Here is a 22644-nt window from a genome sequence, read left to right on the forward strand (position 1 = left end):
AAAGAAATTATTTTACTGTGCCTTGGCAGGCTGAGATAAGCAATAAAAAGAGGAAAGTTGTTTTCTGTTTTTATACACATATGATTTTACTTGAGGAAATTGCCTGCTGAATCATGTTTCTAAGACTTATTCTGTGTTTGTCCACTAGAGACTGAACTAAGATCACTGTTTCACTGAACATGAGGAAATATGAGTCTCTGGAGTGTGAATGTCTGAGGGTTAGTCCTCTCACACTTTGGAGGGAAGTGATTAAACAGGTAGGAAGCCCAGTGAAAAGTGTTTATATTAGGACTATTCTGCAATGATTGTAAAACTGGCTGATAGCAGAGCTATTCCCCTCCTCCTTTCCCTCCCAGCCCCCAATGCCCTGCTCCCAGGGGTTAGCATAAAACTGGGATTATGCATGTATCCCCATGTGTCAGTTTTCCTTGGAATGAAAGGACCTGTTTCTCTGTGTGAAGGACCATGTCTCACTCTGAACAAATGAGGCTGATGCAGCTCCTTTATAGCATCTCTGAATACTGAATTTGCTTTGTTGCTGTTGCCACTACAAAGCATCTCAGCCATAACCCATTTCCTTTCAAAACATGCATAATGCTCAAGTGTAATGAATATATTATGTAGGTATCTCACATCTCATTTTTGTACTCTGCATTTATATTCCACCCCCCTAAACTTTCTACACTAGACAGCATTTTACAATGCACCTGCTGTGAATGAACTAAAGAATAATTAACAGTTGCAGGTCTTTTATTGGAGGAGAATACTTATAATTGAAATAATGTTTAAGAATTTTATAAATAGTTTCACTTACATAAAGGAGCTATGTTTGTTGATTCAGGTAATATATATAACTTTTAATAAAAATTTACATAACCAATGTTTGTCAAAGTGAATTATTTTCTCAGCACAAATGCTCTCCTGTTGATGAATTTTGTAAGAATCATGGCTTGCTTAAATTTTAATTTAAAATTTTTATTTAATATCCAAACTATCAGATTTCTAGAAGCAAAACAAGTATACTTTTCTGTAAAAAATTAGTTTTGTTTTCTTAATGCAAAATTGCTTCTTTGATGATCTGCAAGCTTGATTGTAAATAAAAATACCCTTGCTTGGGGAGCCAGTTATAGGCAATTAAGGCCCAGCCTTGTCCATTATAATTTGCATATCTATAATCAGTGTAACTAGGGCTGGTTGACAAACCAGGGACATGGCAAAATGCTCTGTTCAGAAACTATGCGGAAGAAGATGATTTGGTAAACATTTTTAGAGATTTTCCTAGAACTGTTTATTTTAATACCGGATAACTTTCCCCATTGTTTAAGCTTGGGTTTCATTTCTGCAATATGTTTATATTGAAGTTCAAAACAAACAGTTCATCACATTTTCTTTCTTGCAGTAACTGACTGGCTCACGTGACACTGTTTGGTATTTAGTTGCAGTGTCTAAGTATTGCCAAAGAGGAGTTACATGAAATGTTATCATCATGTCTTGCTTAGGAAGTTGCTGTTGGCTTGCTGAACTTACAGTATCGATGCACTCAGTGTATATTCAGGATAGCTCTATAGATGATATTCCATATATATTTTCTGACATCTAAATGATAGTAATAATTGTTTTAATAGTCATAAATTGGTTTTACATGATCCACCCTTTCTTTTCTTCTTGATCATTATTTAAGCAGAGTACCATAAAAGTTTAAAAATATTTCTTAATTATAGTATACTATTAAAAGCTAACACATACAAGTATTACAAGACAGTAGATACAATTAAACAAAACAAAACAAACAAATTAAAAATAGCTTTGACTTACTTCTTTTCTCTTCAAAGTGCCTGTGCTGTTATTTACCAGCTACAGCTGAGGAAGTATGAAATTATGGCCTTTATTCAGTCATTAAAAAAAGAAATTATGAACAGTTTTTCTGGAATATCTGTAACCATCTGACAGTCTAACGTTTATTCTTAGAATAATTGTACTAAGTTATTTTTTGTGGCATTTTTTTGATCTGTGTTGACTTCCTTATTTTGCAAGTGCTTACCTAGGTTTTAGACAGGTAAGGGATCTAGGTTTTGAGGGGACCAGTCATTAGTCATTATGAAGAAACAAATGTCTTCTGGAAAGACCAGTGTCTATCATTCTGTGCTGTGCTGTGGTTCCACTGAAAGTCTGCCCCTTTGTGCTTTCTGTACCATCAGAGCATAACTACTGTTTTCTGCAATGATATATAATAATATATGTGTGTGTGGAGCAGCTGATTTTTGCCTTGGATTTTATATGGTTTGTTGAAAATGGAAGACATCCTTTACATGTCACTCTTGCTGTGAAGCTGAGTGGAAATATGACACAGCAAGCTGAGTGAAAATATGACTGTGCCTACCCTGAGTAGGACAGATCTAAAGAGCTGTAATAATGTCCTATCAAGCAAATTTATATTATTATAAAGATGGAGATGGTCACTGTGTGTGAAAATATTTTCATATTAAGAAACCAATTTTCACTAGTTCAACTATCACAAGAAATAGTAAAGTTCCATTTTATTTATAATTATGTTTCATTGGGCATTTTGTAATGTAACATGTGACCTAAAAGTTCACATGATATTTGGATGTTAAGTACAATCAGGAGCTACATATTGAACTTCTGCTAACTCTCACAAAGAAAGGTGGTCAATGGATTTGGAATCTGCTATTCTGCATGCGTGAGCATTGCTAACAGAGCTGTGTAAAGAATAGCTTTCCAGTAAATCTTTCCTTTTCAAGGTAGACCAGAGCTAAAAGAAAACAGTGAAAAAGTTTCATCCAAAACTGGTAACTACATTCCTATTTGGCATTCATCTCAAACCTGTATTTATTTTTTAGACACAGAGGCTGCTTACTAATCTGGGAGCTCCTTTCTGTTTTGGAGTCAGTGATTTCTCACATCCAAAGCAGAACCCTACCCTAGTGATATTTGAAGGGCAGTTCCCACAAATATGTTGTGAAAAAAAGTGTAGAATACGATTTAGTGGGATTTCTTAGTGTACTACTCAATGAGCAAGTATATATGTATAAAATCCAGATTTAAGGAGTAAAAATAACTTAATGGAAATTAACTGGCTCTGAGAAAATTCATGTTTGAGTGTAAATCCAAAATTGCTTATATGCCCCCAAAAATCTATTGGCCAAAAACATGCCTGCTTTTCAAAGCTTTATTAGTCAAATTTCTCAAGCCCGGGGAATATTTTGGTGTACCCACAAAAAAGAGGCAAGACTTCAAATGTGGAAATGCCTGAAAGCTTTACATTACTGAGGAATAATTTATTTGGCAATTAATTTTTTTAAGAAGCAGAAGAATCAGGGAATTAGACTGAAGAACAGTTTCACATGTTGCCACATTTGGCAGCAAATTACTTAAAAAAATATTTCCCATGCTTGGAGCGGAGGCTTTATCATAATGTTCAGTAGGACCTGAATGTGTTTATTTGCAGTGATGACATCCATAATTAGGAAATTCCTGGTAACAATAAAATATTAAATTTATTAGTCATCAGATTTGTCCAACTGAGATCCCCAGTGGGAGATCTCCTTTGGAGCACTGAGAACTTTTCTAAATGAAACTGATATACAATAAATGGTATGTCATTTTGAGGGTGCTGAGAACTCACTGTTCCCATTCAACCAAGCAACCTACTCCAGAGTGCTGTGTGCCCTGGAAAAAAAAAAAAAAAGACTGCCACTGGGGCAAAAGTAATAAGATTGGGTATGTTAGGCCTGCATCATTTTACCCAGACTTAGACTTATAGAATCACAGGATCATTAACATTAAAAAAGACTTCCAAGATCAAGTCCAACCTTTGACCAAACATCACCACGTCATCAAAATCATTGCACTAAGTGCTACATCCAGTAATTTCTTGAACACCTTCCTGGACAGTGACTCCACTGACTCCCTGGGCAGCCTGTTACCATTCTTAACCACCCTTTCAGTGAAGAATTTTTCCTGACATCCAACCTGAACCTCCCCTGGCATAGCTTGAGGCCATTTCCTCTTGTCCTGTCACTTGCTGCTTGGAGAGAAGAGACCAACCACCACCTCACTATAACCTCCTTTCACGTAGTTGTAGAGATTGATAAGGTCAGCTTTAGCCTCCTTTTCTCCAGCTGCTCCTCATACAACATACTCCTTCTCAGCTGCTCCTCATACAACTTACTTTTAAACTCTACTCGCTTTGTTGCCCTTCTCTGGACCTACTCCAGCCACTCACTGTCCTTTTTGAATTGACTGGCCTGAAACTGGACGCAGCACTCGAGGTATGGCTTCACCAGTGCCCAGTACAGGGCAATCACTTTCCTAATTCTGCTGGCTGCACTATTTGTGATACAGGCCAGAAGGCCATTGGCCACCTTGGCCACCTGGCCATACGCTAGCTCACATTCAGCTGCTGTCAAACAGCACCCCCAGCTCCTTTGCCGTTGGGCAGCTTTCCAGCCACTGTTCCCACTGCAAGGGGTTATTGTGACCCAAGGGTCACAATAGGACCCAGCACTTGGCCTTGTTTAACTTTGTACCATTAGCCTTGGTCCATAGAGTCAACCTGTCCAGATCCCCCTGCAGAAACTTCCTACCCTCCAGCAGATCAACACTCCCACTCAGCTTAGTGCAGTCTGTGAACTTACTGAGGATGCACTTGATCCCCTCATCCAGTTCATTGAAAAAAATCATTGAATAGCCCCCAGTACACAAACCTTGGGGACTGCATGGGTGACTGGCCACTAGCTGGAAGTAGCACCATTCACTATCACGCTCTAGGCTCAGTCTTAGAGCTGGTTTTTAACCCAGAAAAGAGTGCAACTGTCCAAGTCATTGGCTGCCAGCTTCTCCAGGAGAATGCCAGTTACCCAAATAGTTTTTTCTTTGCTGTGGAGAATCTCTTAGTGCTGTGTCATTAGACAGTTGCAAGCCCAGAGGAAGACTCAGCTGTCTGAACTGTTCTGTGGAAGTTCCTGTTTCTTTTCACTGATCCCAGGAAAATCTTGAGCAGCTCACTTCCTGATTCAAATGCCTCAGTTAAGTATGATGGATTTAAGTTTTACTTCTGTCCATGCCTGTAGCATGGACTTTGCTTGTGACTGTTAGGAAATTGTAAACTTGAAGTAATACGGTTTACCTTTTGTAATACAGATATAGCACTACTACTCAATTTCACAAGGCTGTTGGGAGGCATATGTTATTTTTATATTGCTCTTGGGGTCTTTCTTGTGGAAGGTATTTTGTGCTCTTAACAGTGTATAATAATAATAATGTTTCCAATATTTACGAAAAATTGTGAGATTGAAAATCTTTTGGAAGGAAATTGTTTTTAATATAAGTAACTAAATTAACTCATAAAAATAAGGAGATAAATACAATGAATGTACATCTATAAAGCCAATAATATCTTGAAGGTTGCAGCTGGCTAAATGGGTTCTCCTACTCTCAGTCAGAATAGTCCTCATTCTTGCAGAGTTTTTAAAACCCATCAAGCAGCTACTGCTCCAACATGTATCCATCTGCAAGGGACTGAATCTTGTATGGATTCTCATGAAGACCAGTGAGGTATACCTTGTTATTCAGAGCTACCAAAACCAAAATAACAATAACAAAAATTTTGGGTAAACTCATTATCAAAACTGGGGTAATTTGCATGACCTATTGCAAGCAAAATCTGAAAGGTGAAGATATTTAACTATCTGTTTGTATTCATCTCAATTTACAGTTCAGCTTATTTCAGTCTTACTGTCTGCAATAGCAACAATTGCAGACAAGGAGGAGCTAGTAAATGAAGACCTTCTAAAAGCAGTATCATGGTTTAAATTTGCTGTGAACTCATCTTTAACACTAGTAGCTCAAGTGTCTTGAATAAACAGCCCTGGTGTAAAAGTCTTCCCAGTAGCATGAGAATTTCCTCTCTTGTTAAGGGGTTGAAGTTTGATCAGGAAAAGGAAATTTAAATAGTTTCATATTTCATAGAAAAAAACTTTTTCTTATGAAACAAGCTGTACTTTAGCACAAAGTTATTTTTTTCCAATCACATGTCCATATTTTAGATAGCATTATGAAACACCAGGGTGGTGAATGTTCACTTGGAAGGGTAACTTAGAAATGCCATAAATTGCTGCACATTTGCACTGCATTCTCATTAATATTTCTACACAAAGATCAAGATTCACTTTTCATTGCCTTAGCTAGGAATCAGGTTAATCTAAGACAGTAAGTGACAGTAAGTCACTACTCAGCTGGGATAAAAATTCTAATCAGGGACTGGCACCTAACTAGGATAACTAGTCTAGTTATCCCTGTTTAAAACTGATGCAAATAAAACTGGCATAACTTTCTTGTCTAAACAAGACCTAACAATGAGTTACACTCAACATTGAACAAGTATACGGTGCAGACTGTCAAAGCAAGACAGGTAAAGAGCCAGGAGGAAAGATGCTTAATTTACACTATATAAATAGTTTGCTTTCAGATTTAACTGAACCAACCCATCAAAAAAATTGTTTAAGACAATGCTGTAATTACTCAGAGGAAGTCATATAGAAAATCTGTATTCAAGGCCATGCAGCTACCTGATTGAAGGGAATTTCTCATACTTCCTTGACTAGCTTTTCGGAGGAGAAATGAAAAATAAACAGGAAAAAAAAACAGTAAGAGTAAGAGAACTATGCTATTTTTACGGTGGAATAGGTGTGTCTTTAGGAGAGTTACGTTAAAGGTCTTTTATATGATGGTATGTGATCAATCATATGATCTGTGTTACTAATCCTTTCTTAAAGCAGAGAGAAATAGGCTGAAAATCCATATAAAACCCAATGTTGCAGCTGGAAAGTCTGTGTAGGAGATCTATGAGTAACATGTGGCTGATGAAAAACTCAGTAAGAAGTCTGCAGTATTTCTTTCTCTTTAGCACCTCTGGTACATGAGTGTATGCACACATATATGCATTTTGATCTTTGTTCTCCTCAAACTGACCTGTTGGCATAAAAAAAAAAAAAAGTTAGCAAGATGAAACCTTGTTTGTTGTACATTCATTAATTCTGTGTGGATGATTCCCCAGCTGTATTGCTGAAAAAACATTTTACAGAAGCGCATTTGCTTTTGTCACTTCCAGAATGTATATGAAGCAGGAATTTTCATATATTCTGGAAAAAAAACTGGACTTTTGTTCTCCCATCCCAGGCACATTTGTCCTTACATGCGCATATGTTGCAAGACAAACCTGATTGTGCTCTTTGTATACATGACATCTGCTTCTTTAATAGAAAATTGCAGAGGTGTATAGCTACAATTTTTCATCACTTCTGGGGATTTTTATTTGTAAATTCTTGCCATTTGTCATGTTGTCTCTAGTTGTCTTGTTGCAAATAGAAGTACTAGTCATTCCTTCTGACATAGGAGTGTATAGAAACAACAAAAATTCTCTTGTTCCAGTTAGCCCAATTTTCTTCTGATTCTGTTCTGCCTGAGAATTTGGGTACTGGTATTCTTTCCTCTTCTCTTTTACCAAGGATGCTTGAGAGATTACAGTAGGGATAGGATAAACTGAGCATTCCTGCCAGGATGAAATTAATGCAAGATTAGGGAGCTGTGGGAGAAAATCTGGAGTATGAGCAGAAAACCTTAGAAGGTAATTTTTCTGTTTTTGACAGCATGGCTTCTTTCATGCTAGAACACAGATGATCAGATTAGTGCTAATCAATTTTGAATCTAAAAATTATTTCTGCTGCAGGCTGATGTGCTGTTTGTAGACTGATCCTGCCTTCTTTCACATCTGAACTTCCCTTAAAGGCTTTCTGTACGCAAGAGATTTTTCTTGGAAGATACTATTTAAGTTACAAAACATAATTCTTTGGGATAAAGCTGTTAGCAGGTCAGACTTTTAGTTTCCTTATCTGTGATCCACCAACCTAAAACTGCAGAGGGAGCTTTCAAGGTTTCAAAGAGAAAAGCACTGTGTTTGAGGCAGGTGAGTGCTCCTGCCCACTATTTTAAATGTTGCAGCAAACTTTGAGTCATTACCAAAGGCTATTCATTCTTTAAAGTGGGATTCTTATGTCCTAATTGTATGTGAAAAAAAAAAATAGATCTGATTCTTGATATGTAAATTTAATATTTTGAGATGTATTTTAATTCTTCACCTCCAAGACACTCCAAATCCACAGTATTGTAAAATCAAAGGAGACGTCTTAGTACAATCTCTAGAGATGCTTTTACATTTATCTTCAGGATTGTTGTGGACTTGCCTGCCCTCTGGATCATATTGTTTATGAATGTTTTAAGGTTGTCAGCCTATGTTTATAAAAGTGTACTTTTCTTTTGGAATCTCTTGCCTGCAAATATGGTCTTCCACAGTGGAGATTTAGGGAAAAATAATTTAGTTGTTGTTAAAATATAGGTTTTTTGGTTTCCTTTTTCTAGGCAAGCTATTGAATGAACGTTTGAATTTGTTTTAAACCACCCATGGTTCTATTTAATAGCACTTATTTTCACTTTCATACATTCAGCTTTGAGTAGCTTTAGTACTGTTTATTTTCTGGGAATTTTAGTTCTCATGCAGAAGTATTTTGAAGGAAAGAAAACTGTATTAAATAACTTTTTTTCTTTAAAATTCTGCCATCAGTTCACTGTGTAGGTAGCAGTGAGGGTGAATAATAGGTTCATTTACATGTTTCTTCTTAATTCTGAGTCATGCATTTGTGTCTCAAAAAGGCAAGGATCTTGAAATAATTATATCACTATCACTATTAGAGCGCTACTCCTTAAGAAAAATGTTGTTTGTTTTTTTTATTGAAAATCCTGTGTATGAATTAGTTGATATTTCTGAAATCTCAGAGAAATACTTCATATAAAATGTTTCCCCAAAGTCTCCTCCAACATCAAAGAACTCAAAGAAGACTGCTGCAGCCTTTCAAAAATTGGGCATTCATATGCAGATAAAAGTAACAGAAATGAAGATTTAGAATCACTGTCTTTATCATTTAAGTATTAAGTATATTTTTTTGTGTCATTTTACCAGTTTTTTTTGTCAGTTAAATATTTACCTTTCCCAGGCTTAATTCATCAGGAAATTCCTGTAGCCTTCTAGGCCACATCAGCAAGTCAACACAGTAATGGGAAGCCCCCAAACCACAATGTCTTTGGTGCTGTGCCTGGAATTTTGAGGATCTGCTTAGAAGGAAAATTGCTCAAAGAGGTGATCTAATCTCTTCCTGAATGAACTATTCCCCTTTGTTCCTTGGCTGAAACGTCGTTCTTCACTCTGTGTGGGACTTACCATAGTAGAGATAAATGGTCAAGGGCCACCTATCTTTCCTGCGTCACTTCTATCCTGTCAATGGGAAAGGCCATCAATGCTCTGCTAGAAGGTTTTTCTGTGTTACTATTTTTGTGTGGAGGAGATATGGACTGCAAAATTCTTTATCACTTTAGCCTGTGAAATACAAAGGTGATGATTAAGGTTGTTTCTCTTCACATTTTTCTTGAATGATCCAGTTTGATCTCTTGGCTTTTCTAAGAATTCTGGCTGATGCAATAAATATTCTTTTGTATATTCCTCTGACATCATTGACCTCCATGACATCCCACAGTTCAACCATTAGAGCCTCTGCTTTCATGTCAGTTGTTAAAAGAACTGTTTGTACCTGTTCCAATACCAAAGTTTTATGCAGGGAAGCCAAAGGAAGACAACTGTATTTGCAGAGACACACAGGGAAGAGGAGTTAGCCATGTAGCACAGTGTTATTGTTAAAGATAAAGGACGATTACAGCAGAATTAATTCAATAATAAATGAAAAAAAAAGTTAAACAAAAAGTCTTGATCTGCTCGATGACCCAGTTTCTAACTGGACTATCAGTCTGTGGAGGGTCAGCTCAGAGAAAGTGTAAGGGACCCAGAGAGATACTGAAAAGGCTAAATATAAGGTGGGAGGTGAGGGTGATGCTTCAGAGCAAGAAGTCTGTCAATTTGAGGTTGATAAATTTGGTTAAAAATTCCTGGGAAAGGTAAATGATACAATCCACAAATTTGTGGATTTGCCAAGGTGCCAACCTATCACTAAAGTACGCACAATCGGATACCTTGTCCTGATGTGACAGAAAAGACTGAGAAATTACTTTGGTATACAGTAGTGTGTTCAGTAAAGTGTCCTGAAACAATGTAGATGTAAACTGCTTACTGGTGTGTGGCTCTAGAAATGTCATAATACTGCGTATTTCAGCAGTAATACAGCCTGCTGAAGAAAAACTCATCAGAGTTAAAATAAGAGCTTCCTTTTTTAAAAAGAACAGGAAAACTATTCTTCTAAGTTTAAGAATAGAGGAGTGAGTAAAAGAGGATGCTCAGCAGCATGTTTTAGTGATGAATCCAGAAAGACTCCATATTTTGCTGGTTATCAAGATACATCTAAAATGTAGAAAATCCCAGGCTGAAATGCTGGATGGAACCCAAATGTCATGTGGGGCATTACAGGTTGTAACTAATGTGTCACATTGCCACCAGGAATGCCTTTGCAGCTATCAGTGATAACCTCATAAGCAGTGCTAGTGTTTGCTGTTTATGACCATTAAGTGAAGAAATAATCAAGCAAGCACCTTTGGACACTTTGTGACGATGAGCTAGAGGTCAGGAATACTGGAAAGGCACTTGGCCAACTTTGCCAGCTTTAAATATTGCAAGATCTAAGAACTTGACCCCAAGTGTGCCAAGGGTCCTTTTTTTGAGTTGATGTACTCAAATGTTTCATGAGGCAAGCTTTAACCAAATAAAATATTTTTTTAAAAAAATTTCATCATTGGAGTGTTAGCACAAGGTCATAGCTACTTTTTACAGACTTCAACAGGAGGTACAACTTAGCTGGAATTCCTCTGTTACACTGAACAACCACATGCAAGTTTTATTCTTTTTGATAAATGTGTGAGAATGAGAAGTCCAAAGACTTTTTATAGAGAACATTGGCACAAAAGTTAAAAAAAGAGGAGAATTTTTTCCTTGCACAGTTTATCTAAAGAAACATTTGTCATTAATTACCTTTTTTTTGGCCAATGCTTGATAACTATTATGGCAAATGCTGTGCAAGCCACATACATACATACAGAACAGGAATAAATTTAGTATGTAATTGTTTATTCAGCGTATTTATATATTGACTTTTAAAGTGAAATGGATGTACCATTCACTTAAAAATAAGTAGAAAATTTAGCAGAGACTGAAATAAAAGAACTTTTCAAAAATTTGGTTTTTAAAACTAGGATTAATGATTGCATTTCTTTAGTGCTAAACCAGTGAGACAAACAAACCATTTGTTATGTTCTAATGTTCTACCTTAATACCTCCCACAAAAACCCCTGCCTTACAAACCCTAGAAATAGGGGGAAAAAATGACAAAGAAAAAAGTTTGCTTGCCAGGATTTAGTACTCCTACTCATCTTGGAAACATCTAGTAATTTGGCCACTCACCCCCTGGGGTATTTCCTAGAAGCAGAATTGAGCAAGACTGAAAATGTTTTTGTTGCACTGTTATGGGCATGAAGATAAGACATGAATTCTTGATCTATAAAATATGTACCAAGTGTGACATCTTTTTTCATGTGAGTTTTTAAAGACTACTTCAACATTTTTATTCATTATTTTCCTACCAAAATCATACAAAGCTCCTGAAATCATGATCAAAACTCTGGTTATTCATCACTAGAATTAGTCCTGTTTGTTTTTGTCTTTTTTTTTATTTGGTTTTTTTTTTTTTTTACTGGGCTATAATTAACCATGATGAGACACTGAAAATGTGTTTTAGGGTAAATTTCCCATATTCATTATTCTTAAGTTTCAAGATGACACCTCAGTGTTAGTTCTATCAGTTTGGATTTGAATGCTGTCATGTTTTCACTTCCACAGCAAAATCCTTCAGAAAGGCTATAAGAAAGCTGAAGCAAGACTATTTTTAGAATACTATTCATAAAGCAATACAAGCTTTATATTTTGAGACATCATAGAGTTGTTAAGTGTTTTTGTTTTTTTTTATCATAATGAATATTAATTTTGGTTTTGCTTCTCTTAGGCTTAGCCTGGCATTGTTATTACATTTTCCAGGTGTTGTTGAGATCTTACCAAAAAAATCAACTAGAAAAACTAGTAATTTTCTATGGGAACATAAAGGAGGTTTTCAACACAGTCCACAAACCCAAACTATATAATTAAGAATCTTGACAGAATTAGAAACAGAAAAAAAAGGTCTTGACTCTCACTTGGAATGTGATTTTAATGAATTCATATGGAGCTTGGCCTGATGCTACTCACAGTGAATCAGCAGGAAAAACTAAGCTCAATTTCTCTTCAGAAAAGGGGTTTTCCCAACCTCAGGCCCAGCCAGCTTAAGCTGACTCCTTCTTTTCTCCTTCTGTCACTTTCAGAAGTGGCAGAGGTTCCAGGTCTGCCTTTTGGCACCAGCTCTCTGGGTTCACCTACATCAAAATATTTCTGCTCTAGTATAAGGGAGTTATGTCTCTAGTAAGAGACAGACAGACCTCAGCACTATTCAGGCAAACCTATTTGGCATAACAGGAAATTCCCAGATGGTCAGGAGGAATTTTAAAGGGTTGGAGTAATATGTTGCAAAACACTAGCCTGGCAACCACAGAGACTGAAGTCTGTTATTTATAGAAAATCAGAGGCAAAAAAATGGATGATGTGCTTCATCACAATATGCTCTACAATCATTGCATTGATTGAAACATGAATTTGTGGGGTACCACATCATGATATGAAATGACAGCATGATCTCTATCTCTAGCCAGTTCTTCCCTCCACAGGCCTAGATACCTATTAGAAAGAATAGCTATTAAAAGATACCTATTAAATCTGTGAGCAGTGGCAGTTTTATAATAATGAAAATAAAAAAAAAAAGACCACCTTTAGAAAGCCCTGGAACAACAGCATAAGCCAGAAATCACTGGCATCAGTGGAACCATCCCAGTATCCATCTGCTGTAGTTTAAAGAAGAGGACTCAAGTTCAGTCTGTGAGAAGTGGAGAGTCTCAGGTTTTTTGTTTGAGGATGGGATTCAGTGTACAGCTTTTATTATGCATGCAGCCTACTCCAAGCACTTTCCAGGCCTGAAAGGAGGATCATGAAGTACAACTCATGAGAATAATTTTATAGAGATATTTTCAGTATTTTCTTTTTATTTCACGTCAAAAAGAACATAAAAGCAACTTTGCATACCTTTTTTCAGTATTCTTCTTTTCAGTCCTTTAAAAACCAAAGAGGAACTAAGATACTTGTTGAAACAGAAGCACTCAAAATATACTGGCAGATTATCTTAATTTAAACCTAGTCTTGGATTCTATCTGGCATCTAGTTTTTGTGGACATTTGAGTAATTTTTTTCTGTTTCTTTTGCTGAAGCTAATCAGAAAATGGTTTAAGGCATTTTTTTTTTCAAAATACCGTAAAACAAAAAACTCTCCAAACTCCTAAAATAGAGACTCTCCAATCTGAGATCTTGATACCTCAGGTAACAACAGCCACATGGCACAGAGCAACTGTAAACCAAAATGCTATGGTTTTCAGCCAAGAGGTTAGAATTCTTAGTTAAATAATGTCTTCCTTCTCTTTTTAATCTATTTATTTATAAATTAATCTTCATTTTTTTTAAAATTTGAGTTTTTTCAAGACCTGAAAAAACGTAATTGGAAAACATTTTCCTGCCAATAAAATCAGCAGATTGATTTTTTCATTCCTTTCATATGAGCTAAATTAGCCAGCTAAAAGTTATTTTTCTTAATTAAACCAAAACCCAGGGCATTGGAAGAAAAGTTACAAATAGTTCTCTTTGAACTCAGATGCCTCTAGTTCAGTGAGGACAGTTTGCTTGATCTTTTCTACATCAACAACATTCCACATGCATATTCTTTCTATCTTCTTCAAGAAAAAAAAAGGAAACTGCAGAAACAACTGTTACCAGATAAACAGGAGGACACCAAAACAGTACATCCCTTTTCTTGCTAGAATATATAGCCATATACTGTGGCTGTACACAAATATTGCATTTAGTAATTCTAATTACTGCATACACCATACACCATTCATTCACCAAGATAATGCTAGAATCTGCTTCTACTCTCACCGTAGTTAGTCCTAAGGCAGTCACTTTGTAGAAGTCTGATGATTTTATCAATTGAACACATGATAATAATGCACTGTTTTGTTTAGTGATATACTAGAAATGCATATCTAGATATTAGAATCATAGAATTTTTGATGTTGGAAAGGACCTCAAAGACCATCTAGTTCCAACCCCACAGCCATGGTCATCTTCCACTAGACCAGGTTGCACAAAGGCCCATCCAACCTGGCCTTCAACACTTCCAGGATGGGGCAGCCACAATTTCTTTGGGCAGAAATGCCCTGAAAACCAGGGGCACTTTTACTCCTGAACGTGCTGGAGCCTGTGTGTCTTGTTTGATAAGGTTATATATCATCCCTCTGACTTCTTATGTCAAAGATATCTTTTAATTCCATATGCCAGTCACCAAGCCCACATACACTCTACTTTTGTACTTCCACAATGCAGCACGCTGAGAAAAAAATCATACTGTGAAGGTCACCAGATAAAATTTACAAAAAATCATAAGGGTTGCTTGAGTGTCCCTCCCATAAATGACCTCTCTGCTTGGATTTTTAACCTCCTCATATTTTACAGCTTGTACTGTCTCTGATAGCAACTGAGGAAATTAATGCCTGTGATTTTTTTGTGTAGGGATTCTTTGGAAAATTGTTTATTAAAGTTGTAGTTTCCAGACAAAATTTGATTGTTATTGCCTTTGTTTGGGACTCCTTTTGTGCATGGAGTAAAATAGTTTTCACAGTTCTTAAATCCAGAAATTATTGCATAGTATTACTACGTGGAAGCAAGTCATGTAGTTTTTCAGTATTTTTTTTTTAATTACAGATTGTAGATAAAAATCACTTGTCCTTCATGATTTATGATAGCTGAATAATATGCATTAAATGCAACATAGTGGAGCAGGAACACCTCTTTTTTTAGCACAAGTGGTATTCCATTGCAGTAAACATGCACAGGATTTTTAGCTTAGAACAAAGTTTACAAAATGATTGACAAAATTGAGAAGAAAATATTTTAATGATTATATTTCAAATACATATTTTTTTTAATCACAGGCTAAGTATCATTCATTGCAGAAAACAAATCCTATGAAAATATGGGTATTTAATTGATTTTTTGAATGAGTGACTCCATGTTGCCACTTATTTGCCTGAGCCCACATGGTGTGAATTTTCAGACACACCAAACAAAGCCGTGTGTTTTTATATATTGCTCTTATGTGTATGTTTCAAAATTTACTATTCTGTGTGCTCTTTTAGCTGAATTTTCATATATGTTCACATGTCTTCTACTGAAGGTCTTAGAAAAGTTGTGTTCATATAAATATTTACAATAGCGTACTTTGCTTTGATTTAAAGTTTTTCAAATATCTTCTAGGTTAGAAGTTGTAGCTTTTTAGGTTAAGCCACTGTCATATCAGTTGCGTGGCATGTAAGGGAACAATTTATTAAAATATGTAAAATTACATAAGAATAAGAAGGTTTGGTAAAAATGTAAGAAATGTCGACAGTGAAGATGTTGCTGAACTCTTGAGTAGAAAACACATCAAATTTTTGGTAGGAAGAAAGAGCAATAATAAAATTTCGAGGAACAATACTATTACGTCCAAAAAATTGTAACTACATTTCAACTAAAAAAAATTTACAGGTTTACTACCAATACCTCAGATATTCTTTGTAACAAAAATTCCCAGTTTTTATGTGGATTTAAGGGATTATCTGTATTTTTATAACCTTCTTTATGCCATCAAGGCTCTGGAATATTAATATTAGTTTGATTTTTATTAACTTCACTCTTTCTAGTGCAGCTTCCTGGAATATTCACTGCTCTTGTTCCATTTCTGTTTCTGTTTACTGTGGATTAGTATGGCATCGCTGAGTTTAGCAAAATGTAACTAGAAGCAGAACAGGCATTGTTTTCTTTTGCATATGTACACATAATTTTGAACATATGGTTGCAAACATTTTTTCAAATTAAATTGTCACTAACTTCAATGAGTGTTTGTTTTTAATATTTTTCTACTTTTATGTTTCGCATTTGTTTCCCAAGAGATTCATAGCCAGCTGCAAGACCCCTTCTTTGTGCTACACCCTAAAGGACATAAAAGAAGTCAGCTAGAAATGACGCCATCCAAACACGATTAAGTTCCTTGGTAAAAGGGACTATGCTGAGAAGTGAACCTAGGAGAGGTAAATACAATTTGACTTAACAATTGCTACCAGCAAAGGAGATTTTGAAAGTTACTAAACATCAGTTTTCATCTGGAGGTAGTCTAATTTCTGGTGATGTCACTTTTTTCAGATACTCACCATACTTGGGAGAGGCCGAAAAATTTACATTTATTTCAACACATGATCCAAAGGAAGTTTGGCATCATTATGTGACCCTTTGGCACAAGATAAAACTTTAAATGTATATAATAGTTTTCATCTTCCAGTTATGATCAAGAAATATCTAAATTGTATTAGTTGAGCACACTGTCTTGAGCAATATGATGCAAAAAGGATTTTGTCCCCCACAGGAATTCACATGTTCTGTAAAAGAAGAATATTGAATGAAACTAAAAACATCTACAATTTTGACAGACTTAAAATATATTTGGAAGAATAATTTTACCACATTTTGTTTATTATTTATTGTCACAGAATCTCCTTATACTGACTTCAGAAAGAACATTAGCTAACTGCATTACGAATGTGAAAAGAAATCTGTCTTCAATTAGGCTGACTTGATTGAAAGTGGGTATGATGTTAAAGTAATTAGTAATAATATGCCAGAATGTGTTGTTCCACTATCCTGTTAGAAAACATGTATATTTTTTCCTAGTGATAGTGAAAATTGAGATATAACAGTAATTCTGATGAGAGCATTGATAATTTACATGTATTCATCTCTAATACTCATCTTTTTTGCTTTGAGGGAAAAGTATAGCTCTAAGTAACAAAACTTTAAGAAGATTTTCTTTTTTCATTCAATACTATTCCAAATCTATCAGATTTGGTGAAATTAATAGAGTGATTTAATTCTTGAATTTCCTGATTAACATATCAAAAGGTTATATAGCAGTAAGAAATGAACACACACGGAGCCTAAACATGTCTGCTGAAAATTGGTAGATGAGGAAACTAGATTTAAAAGATAGGAAGGGAAATAATTTAATATTGAAAAATCTTGATTTGATTTTTTAAAATGTATTTATTTATTTATTTACTTATTTATTTATTTGCCTATTTCTATTTTCAAAGGAAAATAAGCTGGTTACTTTTAATTGTCAGTTTAGCACTCTGTACTTTCAGTCATCACAGTAGCATGTTCTGCACTTATTTATATAGAATGAGAGAAGAGTTTTACAGAGTCCTGTCTCTATTTTTTAATTTTTTTTAAACTTCAAATAATAAATATGATGTTTTATGACAGGAACTTTCATTTCTAGATCCTGAATAGCCACTTGCCTCCACATTCTTCATGCAAAATATTTATGAAAAACTTATGGATTGCCTTTGATTTTTGACATCTACATCCCCATCTAATTTTCTTGTTTCTTTCTTTTACTCTTTTTATTTATTATAAATTGATATTCTATGATCTAACTATTCAAGTGCCTTTGTTAGTTATGGCATAATTTTATTTCCTCACTAATATGTTCTTCCTTTCGTCATTCATTGTAGGTAATTTTCCAGTTGCTGCTCAATTATTCAGGTAGTTTCAGGAATTTTCCAAGATTTTAAAATCTTCTTTCAGTTTTGTCAGGATCTATTATTCATAGTTATCTGTGAAAGGAAATGCAATCCTGGCCCAGAAACAGCCAGTCTGATGAGCTGGCTTTGTGCTGCAGGTCTTGGATTCCCTGAGATCCCAGGGTGTGGAGGAACTGGAGGGCCTAGGAATCAAAGCTGACCCAGAAACCTTGGCATCTGGATGTTATGGCTCCCATGAGCTTTGAAACTCCTGGCTTTATGGCTGTCCAGGAAGAATTTCAGCCAAGAACTTTCTAACCTTGGAGGACCTGGGAATCTGGGCCTTTGCAGCTGGCAATCACAGAACTTTCTGTTTCACAAGGCGCTGCAAATCTGTTCAGCGCCTCTTTGGGAGCCTGGAAATCACTTTGTGTTGGGCCACAAAGGAGACTGGTAGTGCAAGTGACAAATCCTGCCTAAAAAGCAGGTTTCCTCTGCAATTTTTGTATTTGAACTCCTTTCATGAAATATTCTTGCAACAATAGTTTGGAATTCTTTAAGGGGAAACAGTTCTGGTGCAGTGTTAAATATATTAGCTTGAAGAGCCTCTGTTTCTTCATGATTTGGTCTTGGAAACACTGATATGTGGGACAAGAGCATCTGAGGTATCTTGCAATAGCTCCAGAATTAATTTCAAGTCTTGCTCCAGATTTGCCATAGATAGGAAGGTGTGTCCTACATCATTGATGGCTTTTTTATTTCACATAAGGGTCAATGCATTTCACATAAGGATGTGCATAGTATGTGTTTATGTTGGAATTCTACATTAATCATAATTCTACTTGCCCTAAAATCATCTGAAGTTTGGCAACGAATTTCAGTAAAAATAAACTAGATGTTCATTCAGAGATAAACAGACTCTTTTGGTATGTTGAATTTGTATCTTTTCATAATGATTGTGAGGCTTGTTGCTTTTAAAAATTGGAATGGGGTTTGTGTAATTTGTGGACGGAAACTGAAAAGAAAAAAATTCCAAAGAAAGTGACAAGGTTCAGTTCCAGTAATGTGGATACTTACTGGTTTTAGTAATTATCTTTTTTCTAAAGGACATACATTTCCCAAAGGAAAGACATCTTTAGTTTCTGGCTAGAGATGCAGAATATTACACTTCCCTAGTACTCTGGATTACCAGAACTTTGCGTGCGTCAAAGTCCCTTGTAGTTACAATATCTTAATTCAAGATCACTTTGGATGAACCTCCAAACATTCAGTTGCTTATTGTACCTTAATACTTCAATGCCTATGGGTTAAGAAATGTATCAACTTCCTCATTATAAAAAACCTGGGCTAAGAATGCCATAGGAAAATATTTTAAGATATACAGTACTTTTTGCTAAGGAGCTACAAACTTTGTGAAACAGTCTTTATCTTAGACTTTAGTTTTGTTTTACCAGGCTCTGAATTTTCTGAAATATCCAGTGCATGATCAAATATGACGGGGCAAAAAAGGCTGGATATTGTCCTACTTAGTCCAGTCTATTTGGACTCTTGTGTTTTCTGATCAGCAGTTGTTGTTTGTCTAAAAGCACATATTTTTACATTTTATGGCTGTCCTAGGTCTCCCAGAATGTTTTGGCCCTGCCACCCATTATCTAGGAAGAGCTCACTCATCATCCCATTCTTCTGTTTGCTCTCCCTGTCCTGAACTGGGAGAAAAGATACAGCCTTGGCCTCTCAAATCATCTTCTATGAAGTAGGAAAAGCTCTCGGAGAGGAAGTCTGTGTGACCAGAGTGGTCTGCTCTTCAGAATTATCAACTGCTGCATTTGGACTGGGCTCTGCTTTGTTTGACTATGCCAGTTAACATTTGTTAGCTGAACCAAAGGTTTTGGACAAGACAGTGCAGGAAAACAGCCTCTGAAACAAAGGTTTAGAATCACAATATTTATTTTCAGGCATATGTTTTGGTTTAGGAATGGTATTCTCCAATTTAGTACTCCCACTAAAACTGCTTGCTCCCCCTTCCCCTGTGGCAGGATGGAGAGGGGAATTGGAGGCAGGAAAGGCAAAGATCACAGGCTGAGATAAGAGCAAGTTTCTGGTAACACCAAGGAGATAAGAAACTGAGCAGTAACAGCAACAATACTAATGACAGAGGGTACAAGAAAAAGAACGATACACAAAGAACCCCACTCTCACCCAGCCCCAGACTCCCCAATAAGAGCTAATACCAGATGGCTCCCTCCAGACTGGAACACTTTTTCCCTGGAAGAGACTCCCTTTCCATTCCCCTGGCAATGACTTGAAGTGGTGAAGAATAACCTCCAGATCCCAGCCATGTTCCCTCCCAGGAACATGCAAAATATAAGCCTGTCCTGGCAGGAACCAGGATATCATATTATTACAACTCAATGAGCAGAGAAGCAGTTAGAAATGGTGTGAACCACCAAAACCTATTCAAAGATACTACCTGATGCTTTAATACAAAGGTAGAAGAATACCTTGAGTTTCTAATGCAAACTTTTTTAGCTGTCAAAACAAGCAATATAGCCCATGTTTGGTACATCAAGGGTAGAAATATGTTTAATACTTAATATAGCTCTCCAGAATTGAAAGTCACAGGATGCAATTACTAAGATGAATACGAAAAGAAAACATCAAATTAATATTTTTTACAAAAGAGAGGGTATTATAGTTAAAGAGTCAATAGTCAAATGAAGTGTCTCAGAAAAAGCAGAAGCTATTACATTTATTACGGTTTTTTTTGTCAGTCAAGATTCTGTTCAGCAACATTAATGTTTAAAATATGCTTGAGACTCACTGTGGTTATCTCTTAAACACAAGTGCCTTCAGAAGTTAGTTATTAGCTTTAAAATCACTTGTGATTATAGGATGTCTTAAGCTACAGATTAACACATATGGCTTGTTACATGAAATCAGCAACTATGCCTATGATGATTGTAGTGGATTAAAGGTTGCATACAAGAGTAAAAGAAAGGACCAATGATGGTGTGAAGGTCCTCCTCATTTTAAACTAATTCTTAATGTTCTGACTGTGTTTCTCTTTAATAGGGAACTACATTCTTCAAATTAATAAAAAAATACTCCTTCAAAGAGGTAACATCTCATATTTCAGGATTTACTAACCAAAGACATCTACTATTTTGCAATCTTTCTAATTATTTAAAAAGGCCTGTTCAAGAGCTTTGCTCAGTCTGACACTGATAAGGTGAGAGGTAAAAGACGGGGAACCAAAGGCTCTCCTGCTGAGAAGATACTCACAGGACCTTAAAGTGCTGTATTCATTAGGCTAATTTCTACAGTTCAGAAAGGTGTCAACAAGGCTTTGGTATATAATAGAATACATAAAGCCTAATCACATCTTTTAAAGAATGTTTCTGTATGTCTTTGTGAAAAGAGTGTATTTGGTCTCCTAACACGGAGAATATAAAGGTGCATTTTTCAACCCGTGATTCAGGCTGTGTAAACACCCCAAAGGTGTGAAACGCCGTATTGTACTGTTTCCTGATAAGCAATAAGTGCCCTGTCTCAAGGACTAGAACACAGGTTCGACTCTGCGTTTAAACATTATTCACAAGGTTATGTTCTTATTCCTTCACTGCTTAGGATGCAAATGCCTAAGTGTCTTCTTAGATGTGAATCTAAATTAACAGCAGGCTTCGTGGTTCTGTATTAATCAGGAAGTTAGAGAAGAAAGAAACAAATAATGAGTGGAAAACAAAAAGAAGGAAATGATAGGCAGAGTAAGGTAAAGACTTGAAACAAATATTAATATTACCACTCCTTAAGTATTTTTTTTAACTCTGTTCATTTGTTCTCCCTTATAAAAAATGTTATTTTGTTCAATTCACAACTCACTTCTGCCTGCTTTATAGAACATGTAATCAGCAAAATTTATACAAACAGAATAATGATTCAAATAGTCCTAAAAGTTTACTTTGTGCTGAACGCCTGCATTAATAAATGTCAAACAATTTGATTATCATTAAATGGATTTTAGAGACGTTTACAATTTCAGAGGACCTGGCTAGGAATTGTGCACATTATTGACAAAGTTTGTATTCTGCTTTCTGTCAATTGAAATAAACAGCTAGAAAATGTGTTTCTCTGCAGCCATTTTCTCTATTATGTTAAAGAAGATTAAAGGGTGATCATTAATTTGAGATGATTCCTTTATAAACTTTGGTCAGTAAGTCACTGAAATCAGTTAAATCTGATTTTTTTATTCTGATTGTATTAGCAAAAAAAGAATTCTCTAAAAAGTTTAATTTTTATATCATGCTGATACAAATAGGAATTGAGATTATTTGATATCGATAGCATATAAGCAACTAAGTCAAATAAGGACATGAATAACCATGAACAGATATGATTTCTATGGAAAATAAATGCAGGAAATTGGGTGAAGTAGTTTGTAGGGTTGTATATAAATAAACATAATTAACAAACATTTATTTTTCAGAATGACTTAGATAAAAATATTTCCTTTTGTATCAGTGGGAAATATTGTATTACAAAGAACTAGACACTAGCTGAATGTTTCTTAGAAGCTAATAGATGTCCATGTTTTTATTATATAGACTATTTTTAAACATAAAACAACATGTTCTTATAAAAAGCTTTGTCTTTTAGAATTTATTTTATATCACTCTTGACGGATTCAAACACAGAAATCACATGTTAAATGATATAGTGGAAGAATATACCACTTTGGGTGCCACAGATTGGCCGATATTAAACAGGGCACTAGTCAGGACCCATCACATAAGGAATCACAATATTTTCCATGATAACCTTCCCTTGAAG

At 35.6% G+C, this 22644-nt stretch overlaps 1 protein-coding gene across 5 annotated transcripts in view; it reads left to right on the forward strand.

Moving 5' to 3' along the window:
• The window catches only part of ANGPT1 (angiopoietin 1), a 162668-nt gene that overhangs the window by 15703 nt on the left and 124321 nt on the right, over positions 1–22644 (forward strand). For 2 of the 5 annotated variants that reach the window (XM_086880392.1, XM_086880398.1), the window contains exon 3: positions 149–257. The exons of the other annotated variants lie outside the window; for them this stretch is intronic. In XM_086880392.1, the coding sequence (XP_086736518.1) occupies positions 180–257 (78 nt within the window). In that variant the 5' untranslated portion in view covers positions 149–179. The remainder of the gene's footprint in view (positions 1–148; positions 258–22644) is intronic. 5 annotated transcript variants of the gene reach the window in all.

This window comes from Cyanistes caeruleus, chromosome 1, assembly GCF_971803275.1.
Source record: "Cyanistes caeruleus chromosome 1, bCyaCae1.hap1.1, whole genome shotgun sequence".
NCBI lineage: Eukaryota > Metazoa > Chordata > Aves > Passeriformes > Paridae > Cyanistes > Cyanistes caeruleus.